This window comes from Arachis ipaensis, chromosome B07, assembly GCF_000816755.2.
Source record: "Arachis ipaensis cultivar K30076 chromosome B07, Araip1.1, whole genome shotgun sequence".
In the NCBI taxonomy this organism is placed as follows: Eukaryota; Viridiplantae; Streptophyta; class Magnoliopsida; order Fabales; family Fabaceae; genus Arachis; species Arachis ipaensis.
Window position 1 is genome coordinate 20588522 of NC_029791.2, and position 10076 is coordinate 20598597.

A 10076-nucleotide genomic window follows, 5' to 3' on the forward strand; every position below is an offset into this window, starting at 1 on the left:
TCCCCGAAATTTATGAATTCCTTAAATTATCCTTAATAGTTTATTTCTCATATATGTTTTTTAGTCATTTCTCACACACACATATGGGAATGGGGCGGGGATGGGGAGCAAATCTGAGGGTGGGGATGGGGAGCAGGGAGGCATCCCCCGCCCCCGCCCTGCCCCATTGACATCCCTAGTTAGGTTTGACCCGACTTGTAGGACTTGTATGTATAGCAGTCTTGTAATATATAGGGTAAATTTGAAACAAAACAAAGAGTGTAATAGGATTTTTCTGCAGTATTGAGACTCAAAATTCATGTAAAAACTAGGGTTAAAATGAGGTTTTTTATTTTTAAAATATTTAATTTTAATGGAATTTTTTACTTTTAGAAACATTCAGCGTTAAAATTAACGGCAATATGGGTTCACTGTAACATAGCATCTACCTTGAATTTTCAATTTAATCAATTGAGACATCGATTTTTCACTTTGTGACTTATATTAATTCTTTGAATATATTTAAGATAATACCTAAAATAGTTCCTAAAATTTTCAACATGAATCAAAATAATCCCTCGCTGCTAAGGTTCTTAAAATTTACTTTTGTGAATTTGCCTTCGTTCTTAATTCAATTGTCATTAGCTCAGTATTTACATATACTATTAAGTATCAATACAGTAGATCAAAATGATATTTCAAATTAATTAATTAGACTCATTTTAATCCTTTCATCAATATAAAATTAAATAAAACATATAGTAAACGGATGAAGTGATTGGCTTAATGCACAATGGGATTCATGGCTATATGTACTAGTCATACCAGCACAAATTCAAGTTTGTCATCATAGTCATAAACATAATATATCTATGACTAAGTTGTACATATTACATATTTTATCTATATAAAAAAGAGCAAAAATAAAAATTGAGATTGAAAATTGGATGGCAAGAAGAATCTTAATCAAGCAGCTGCTCCAACAGGTACACCACCCTTGAGCCTAGATGAACCATAAAGGGTTTCTTCAACCCTAATGATCTCATTCTTTGATCCATAAGCAACTTGAGTTCTGTCATCAACATTGGTTATAACTTTGTCTAGCACAGATTGTTGACCATCAGTGCTGTAACCACCAGCATTCTCAATCAACAACCCCAAAGGAGCCACCTCAAACAAAAGCCTCAACTTGGCTTTTGCTGATGGGGATGCCACGTTTGTGAATATGCCCTTCTCTTTTACAATAATCTGCAATACAAAAGAAATAGACACTTTGAATGCTTGGAGATTTCCTCTGTTAGCATGAAAATGAGCTTCAAACATGTGTCTCAAATAAAAAAGGAAGCCAAAGATGTCAACAAGAGACAAAAGTTTAAAATTTGTCTCATGGTTCTGTCTTCATTGTCCCCATCTTTTTAAGTGTGAAAATTCATGTTTAGTTGTTTTTACGTGAAACTAATAGTTAAAAATTGTTAGATGAAAATTTAGTCAAATATATCAAATCATTTGACAATTCTCAACTATCAACTTCATATAAAAATATCCGCATATGAGTCTTCGCCTTTCTTATTGGACATGGAATAAAGGATCTTTGTTGTCTATGTACTTGTCTCAACTACCAAATAGGTTTGTCACTTATATATGAATATATTCCATGCTCATGGAACACTTAAGTGGGTTACACAAGAACTGCATATTAGTTAACAGAGTGCCATTTCAAGGGGGGAAAAAATAGTATAATCCTTATTAAAAGATATGTTAAAATGTCACTGTATCAATAGATAGTAGTTTCTCAAAAATAAGGCATGCATGATTGTGTTAGAAAAAGTAAATAAATAAATAACCTGGTTGACATCTGGCACCATTCCTCCTGTGTATCTCAAAGTGTACTTTTCAGTGACATAGTAGTTGATCAACTGATGAACAAAACAGAAAGATGGAATAAGTATTCATTCATATAAATGTCATCATCATAGTAGAGGTAAATCCTCAATATTTTTCTGCTATAAGACTTTGGTTAACAGTGTTAGACCTTGTCATAATTGGGGTTGTCAGCTGTGGCTCTCAAATTTCCCGGGGAGAATAATTTTCCTTCACCAATTTCTGTAGTCTCTTTGACATGCTGCCATTTTCCTAAAATATGAACAAGATATATAACTTTGTCATATCAATATATCATGAACCTTTGCACATTTGCCAAAAAACTATAAAAGATAAAAGGGTCTAAAGTTAATCAAAAGTTTTTAAAATATTATTAAGTTTTATTTTGTTTCAACCTTCGTCAAGAAGAAGAAATTCATGAGTTCCGGGAAAGCCTTTAACAGCAATGACATAGGTGGTTCTAGGACCCATAACACCCATGGCGGCGGCGACTTGATCTCTACCGCTGACTCCGGTCAACTTATCGCCTGGCCACACGCCAAAGATTGTTCCAACTGTGAAATTTGTGTCCACTATGCTGGATCCATCAAGGGGGTCAAATGCAACACTAAATCCACCTGTTGTTTAAGTTGCAAAATTCACACACAAATGCATCATAATCACAGAAAAAAACAAATGACATCATTCCAAGAATTGAATTGCATTGTCATTAGAGACCTTCCACTGGACCTCCCATGTCGAGGAGCTCTGGATTTTCCTCGGAACATGCATACTTGCATACATGAGAGTATTCCAAAGCCTATGCAACAAATAAGATAGAATTTGTTTAGAATTCTTTTACATTATCAATGTATACAGCAATTGAATTCTTAATTGATATTGAAAGAACCTCAAAGAGAAGCTTGTTAGCTAGCAAATCAACAGCAAGCTGTTCATCCCCAAAGGAATTGACACATTGTGTTCCACCACAAGATGCTGTCTTCACTTTGAAAGAAATTGTTCTTAGTGCTTCTCCCATGGACATCAACAACCTAATCAACCCCTTATCTGGTGTTGCCTTGGTAAGGAATTCTTCCTACGATTCACAAATATATACCAAAATTAGTTTGTTTCAGATTGCATTGGACAAAGACAAGATAGAAAAGTTGTGTCTGTTTCTATATTTGTTTCATTTTTTAGAGTTTAATTTCAATCTACATAGTCGTCCAGTTGTATCTGTTTGTGTAAAACTGCTTTACGCCCACAGTTCATCAAAATTAAATTCGTTAAATAGATTTATATCTTCTGATATTTATGGTGAGACAGTTATTTAACGGAAACTTTCGGTATGTATAAGAAACTCACCAGACTGTCACCAATTTCACATCTTGTTATGTGTGAAACGCCCTTTGCCTTTGAAACCTTATGTGTTGATTTGGATGACACTCTTAGTGATTCTCCAAATAAAGAGCTTGATTTCAGGCTCTGTAAATATTACACACAAGTTGAAACATTCATTCTCTGTCATTCAATTCACAAGTCACACATATATATAGTGCAAGTATTGAATCATTTTCATATATATGAACTCTATGTTATGATTGTAGTGCTTATATTAATTACCTTGAAGCCAAAAGATGGAGATATAGAAGGAGGAGAGTGCTTGAAAGGAATACCAGTAGGCAAGAAAGCACCACGGGTAGTATAGCATGCTATGCCAGTTTCCATGGCTGCAAAAATGTGCAAGTATTAACACAAAAAAGCTTTGTGCTTTGTTGTGTTCAAAACTTAAAAGAGGGGATAGAAATCAGTGTAGAGATATAAGGTTATATGTGGTTGAACTATGCATGAAGTGCCACGTGGCATGTGCTGAGTAGATAGATAGGCTGATGAAAGATACTGGTTTTGAGGGAATAAAATAAAATGTATTTAGCATCTCAACAAGTATTTATTTATGTGGTTGTGGTATGGTCTTATGTAGTAAGAGATATGGTGGGGTGTGGTAGCCCCATTCTTTGTTATTTTGTGACATGCTGCGGTTACATTTGTTCATTTGTTGCTAGTTTATACTTTAGGAAAAGTTTCTTAAAATATGTGCACATTAAATAAGAGTTCAGATGCACATATTTTAAGAAACTTGTAGACTATGATTTGATTATTATTATGTAAAATTGTAAATAAATTTTACATTATCAACAGATTATATATTACAATAAATGTAACTTTTAAGGATGTATTCTAAAAGTCAAACATTTTTTACATTATGTCAATGTATGATTAAATCTAACTGTTTATACATCAATTATATTTAAGAAAAAATTATCTCAATCGATACCCTGTTAATCTGAACAACAACTAACTATAATACTTATAGTTCTGGTTGAGTTTATATCCTATTTGGAAATATCAATCAATTTATATTAATACTTTATTGTGCATGTTCATATTGTGTAAGCTGGCGAATTTATGTACAATAATATCTTGGAATATAAATGTTCTCTCTATTTTCTTAGCAAATATCCTGTTTTCAGCAATGATTAGTTCAACCATACGTCCATACGGACTCAAGTTTTTAGTAACAATTATTTGCAGAGTCATAACTTATTTGCTGCTTTGCTTGAGGTGAATGATTGTGATTAAATTTGTTGCTATGCTTCACAAGCTTCATGTTTAGAGAATTTATTATGTAGTAACCAGTTAATAAAAAATGCTTGGGACATTCTAACACTCACTCTGACAAAATTCTCCTGGATTTTTCTGTTGTTTGCACCATCAGAAGTTCTCATATTGTTAAAGTTGCAAGTGTAAGAGGATATGAAATTAGTCATATGTCGGTGTCTTCTCATCTTATATTCTCTCACTTAGTTCTTCTTCGAAGTCTTACCAGTACTCGAGAGAAAGATCAGGAGACAAAAGGCCTAAAATGCTTAAATTAGTTCAATCAGAAGAAATCAATAATATTTCATCATTGGTTAAAGATTGGAGGCTTCTGGTTGCTGCAGCCACAAAATTTTACCCTCTCAAAAGGATGTATAGTATCATGTCATGTGGATTCAGTGACTAATCATTTTTTTTTGGGGCCAAGACATTATGATTTGGATATTGTTACTATCACCTGACCTCACAGCTTCGTGAAGGGCTAAGTTATTAACACGTGGTCTTAGTTAGTTACTGATCACAACTTGCATGCAGTGATGGTTTGTTGTAAGTTAGTTAGCTTGTAGAATTAGTTTACTGTTGCTAAAGTTAGTTATCTGATAGAGTCACCTCACTTTCTCTCCTCTCTGCTAAAGTTAGTTTACGTGGATTGCAATAACTAAATTTCTTACAAGGACTTTGAAACTTATGATGCAGCAGCACTGAAAGTCTTAATTTTAAGAACATGTTTTCGGATTAAAAATTAGTATCATCCATGGGAATAAGTAAAGAAAGAAATTGACAAATTGTGTTTATTTTGACCAGTGACTATAATTTCACTTGTCTGAAAATGTTTCCAAACTAAAAGCATACTGCAGTTGAATACATGTCCTATTTGGTTATTGTTACTATCCGGCATTTGTTACCTTCTTCACTGGTTTTCAAGTGGGTCCTCAATCATGGCATCAATGGATGTTCATGCCATTTGCGCGACGTCTAATTTGTTGAATGCATGTTGTTGATGGTAAAGCTGCCTAGGGAAGCTTTTCAATTAATAATAACTAACTCCAAATTGTGGTTGAATGACTTTGCATCACACGTTACTTAGATTTATTTTGTGCCTTTAAATACTCCTATTTTTAAGTATTTAAAAACTTTTAAGTTTGAATTTTTTAAAAGGACATGTTAGTCCTTATAGAACATGTGAATTTGGCAGTAAAGTTTTAGTGGCATATGTTTAGCTTCTATTGTATGTCCCTTTTTTGAATTTATTCTTTATGAAAAAGTATAGAGAAATAATAATAATTGTGAATAATGTGAACTTTTGATTGAATTGAGTTTAGTTATATAATTAAAATATGCTGGATGTTCAAGATATACAAATTATTATTTTTATCTTTAAGTGAATGATTAGTTTCACTAGAGGTGGACGATGATGACCGGTGAGAGAGTTTCTAATGCTAGAGAGGTGGATGATTGATAAGAATTGGGGTGGCAGATGGTTTGGAGGGGCGTTTGGGTAAAATATTTTGGTAAATTAAGATTGAAATAGCTTTTTTGAAATAATTGTTTGGATTTTTTGGCTTAGATAATTTGGAGATTTTTTTTTTTCTTATATTGAGTCAAATTCAAAATCTATTGTTCACATTGTTTAGATTCTTTATTGTCTCCCTAACGAAATTCTTTAAATTTTTTCATACAATATATCAAAAAATTCAAGATTGAAGAGGAAAGTCTTGGAAGAGAAGTAACTGAACATGCATGTATTGTATTATAAATTGATGGGTAATACACTGTTATGACTCTGTACTATATACAGAGACTGAGGCTAACCTAAAGAGGCAATTCTACTACAACTAACTTTAACAGACTGAATATAAAAGGAAACAACTGATTGATTTAGGAAATAATTGATTTACTTAACGCTAGTTCTGCACTTTATATATGCTCTATATGTTCGGTCTCTACACTAATAACATATAATCATACTCATATTTTTTTTTTTATATCAAATTGATTCATGTCGTTTTACTGGATGAGGTATGAGGTATGAGATTCAGTTAATTTATGTGTTTAACTAGTTCAATAGTATAACAGAAATTAATAAATTTGACCTACAAAATATAGTGAGTTATATACATTCGACACAACTCAATCTTTTTTTATGATTCATGGGTGGTGGCTAGGAGCCTTGGGTGGTCTTGGTGGTGGCTTTATTGGGCTATCACTGTAACGGCCTCGGCGGTGATCCAAACGCCTAAAGCACAAGGAAAAAAAAATATAGAATAATTATCGAAATCAGTATTTAAAACTTTTAAAATTAGATATTTTAATCTCCTAAAATTTAAAATATATAAAATAGTCTCTAAAATTTATTTTCATTAAACAATTTAGTCCCGATCAATTTTTGTTATTTGTCAATAACATTGACTGCTGATGTAAAATGTTAACGTACATACACATGACTTTTAAGTATCTACGTGTACGAGATGGACAATTTAGTCCCTGAACTTATTTAAGAAAACGGCATTATTTTAAACCCAATCTCCACTCTCCTCTTTAAGCATGTTGCGACGGAGAATGAAAAACCCTATTTCATCTCCTATAGCTGCCGTTGTTTTAATGGCCAGCAGTGGATAACGTTTAGCTTGTTCTAGCCGTTGCAAAGAGAAGGCCAATTACGATGTTGCCGATAACAAAGGGTTAAGCCAGGGACAACATCTGAAGTGTCTTTGTAGATTATATGTAATTATCACCAAATCAAGTATGGTCATGTGTGTAAGTTTAAGGTTCTACATCAGCAGACAAAATTATTGACAAACAGTAAAAATTGGTTAAGAATTAAATTGTTAGAAGTAATTTTCGAAGATTATTTAGTGTATTTTAAAACTTGTGAGACTAAAATATCAAATTTTAAAAATTTTTGTGACTGAATCGAATAATTACTCAAATATATATAACATTAATGAACACTTTGATAACATAAATAAATAATAAACACAATTCTGAACAGCAATATATCAAACAAGTATATATATTATGCAAGTGATCATATATACAGATGCAAATTAAATTCAACTTAGCCATATATAAGCATAGTAATAAGGTTACCCTAAAACGGAGGGATGAATCAGAAGCAGCGCTAGGCAGAGACATTGAAGAAACAGAGCGAGTCTCATTGTGCCTAAAGGTAGAAGAACTTGCATATAATGATTGTACTACTTTTTTAGCGTGTTCTTTTCGTTATATAGTATATTTGGAAGTTTAATATGAGATTCAATGGTGTTAGGTGAGTCGCCCCTATGCTTTTTGATATATACTACTTGCATCGTGGTCCTCAAATTCAACTTGGCTATTATTTTGATTAGTATGTAAAATATACATTTAGATAGTAGACTATCCAGTTAATTAAAATATCACATCCGATCCGACTATTTTTATAAATATAACCATATTAGATGTAAATTGAAATTAACTATTAAAATTAGTTATTAGTATAAAATATATATTATAATATAATATATTATAAATAAATTAAATTATATATATTTATAATTAATTTTAGTTTATATATAATATTTTTATTATAAATAAATAACTTAAATTATGTTAAATGCGATTCTATTTGTTGAAACATGAGCTTCTATATTTGACATTGGTTATTTTTTCATTCTGGCAATAATAAAGTGGCAGTAGAATAATAATAAATCTCTATTGTAGTCACTGTGAGTATAAGACATGCATGTAATAAAGAACGAAAATGTTTGGTAACAAAAAAAATCGGCCAAAAACAGTCATAATTTACCTTATTTAATATTCATTAATTGATGCGATAATTAATTAATTAAGAGAGGAACCGCGTTAATTAAAGTGAAGGTTGGGTGTTGAGGCTGAGACAGTCAGAAGTTTTTCGATTGAACAAATGCCGTGGTTTATTTCAATTGTCAATACAACAGTTTTCTTTATTTGATCATTTTTATATAATAAAGCCATTTTATAGAGTTGACTTCATTGCATGTTCAAATTCAGCTTTATTTATATAAAAAAAATATTAGAGGTTATTATAATTTATTATTTATTATTTTTATTTTTAATTATTATTAATTTTTTAGTTTAATAATTTAATAATATATTTTATTATTTTAGTTTATATTTTTATATATTAATAACTAATTAATAATTAAAAATAATAAAGTTAATAACTTTTTAATATATATATCCCAACATGATAGAACCCATTTAGTTTTGGTTGGTTTTTCATTTATTTAAAAAAAAACCTAACTAACTAATATAAAAGGCCAAATCTTAGAAGGAAAGCAATAAGAAAGTTTGTTTGAGCGTCTTGAATTGTTACATTTGGTAATTTTTTGGAACTCCTAATCTAAAAGTATTTTTACCTTTGAACATCACGTGAAACTAAAATTTTTAGCTTCTGCGTTCAGCGTTGGAAAAATTAATTACCGTTGGAGAAATTAGGTAAGAAATTTATTATATATCTACTAACTGTACCATTCATTTCTTCTATAAAAAGATGCACATAACCACATAATTCAGTAATTCTCTATGCTCTTCGTTACAGATTTTTATTTTTCATCACATTCTTTCAGATTTGTTTCTATCACTGCCAAGGTAAAAATTTTAATTTTTCTTTTATTATTTTTAGTTCTTTTTTTCATATTTTGATTTTTATTTTTTTTGTATTTTTTTAGTGTTCTGATATTATTTTTTTAATTTTTTATTATTATATTTTTATTGTATTTTTTATTTAAATATCAACTATTATTGATATAAATTTTATTTTTATTAATTTTTATGATATTTTTATTATTTTTGTTTATATAAATTATTTTTTTTATCTTTCATTGTACTATATTTATGTTGTATATAATATTTTTTATTTTTTTATTTGATTTTATTCATATGAATTTTATTTACTTTATTATAATTTTTTTGTTCATATGATATATATTGTTGGTTGTAATTATTATATACTATGTTTGTATGATTTTTTTTTGTTTTTGTTTTTTATTTTTATTGTACTTCTTACTGTACTTTATTTTTGTTTTTATTATATACAAATTATAAATAACAATAGAGTCATAAATAATAAAAATTTATAGTCCAAAATGATACTAAATTAAAGAGTACTAACGACACTAAAATAAATTATAAAATATTTTCTTTTTGTTTGACATTATAAAATGTATAGTACTGTCTTTTATATTTTTATTTCTTATTGTTTTTTAGTTCATATGAATTTTTTTTATCATTTACTGCTTCTTTATGTTTAATATGTAAGGTGTCTTTTTTTATTTTTATTTGATTTTATTCCTTTTTATTTTGACTTATTTTTATTATTGACCTTTTTTATATTATTTTTTTCAGTGTTCTAATCTCTCAGGTATGTTATTAATTTTTTTATCGTATTCTTATTATTTCTTGTTCATATGAATTCTATTTTTTCCCTTTTACGCACTGTATTTATATCTTATACGAAGTTTATTTTATTTTTCTTATTTGATATAGTTTATATGATTTTTTTTATCTTTTATTATATTTCTTTTATTCATATGATATATATTGTTTGTTTTATAAATTTT

General features: G+C 29.5%; 1 protein-coding gene and 1 long non-coding RNA gene across 2 annotated transcripts; both read right to left on the bottom strand.

The window, feature by feature from the left end:
* LOC107609320 (sedoheptulose-1,7-bisphosphatase, chloroplastic) lies at positions 755-3666 on the bottom strand. Its single transcript, XM_016311234.2, has 8 exons — positions 3463-3666; positions 3205-3324; positions 2750-2935; positions 2578-2659; positions 2256-2477; positions 2012-2112; positions 1824-1895; positions 755-1227 (listed from the first exon to the last, which is right to left on the bottom strand). Exons 1-8 carry the CDS (start codon positions 3565-3567, stop codon positions 946-948), a joined length of 1170 nt encoding a protein of 389 aa, XP_016166720.1. The 5' UTR covers positions 3568-3666; the 3' UTR covers positions 755-945.
* On the bottom strand, positions 6836-7788 carry LOC107608202. The gene is made up of 2 exons (XR_002351229.1): positions 7588-7788; positions 6836-7405 (listed from the first exon to the last, which is right to left on the bottom strand). It is a non-coding gene; the product is annotated as an uncharacterized LOC107608202 (long non-coding RNA).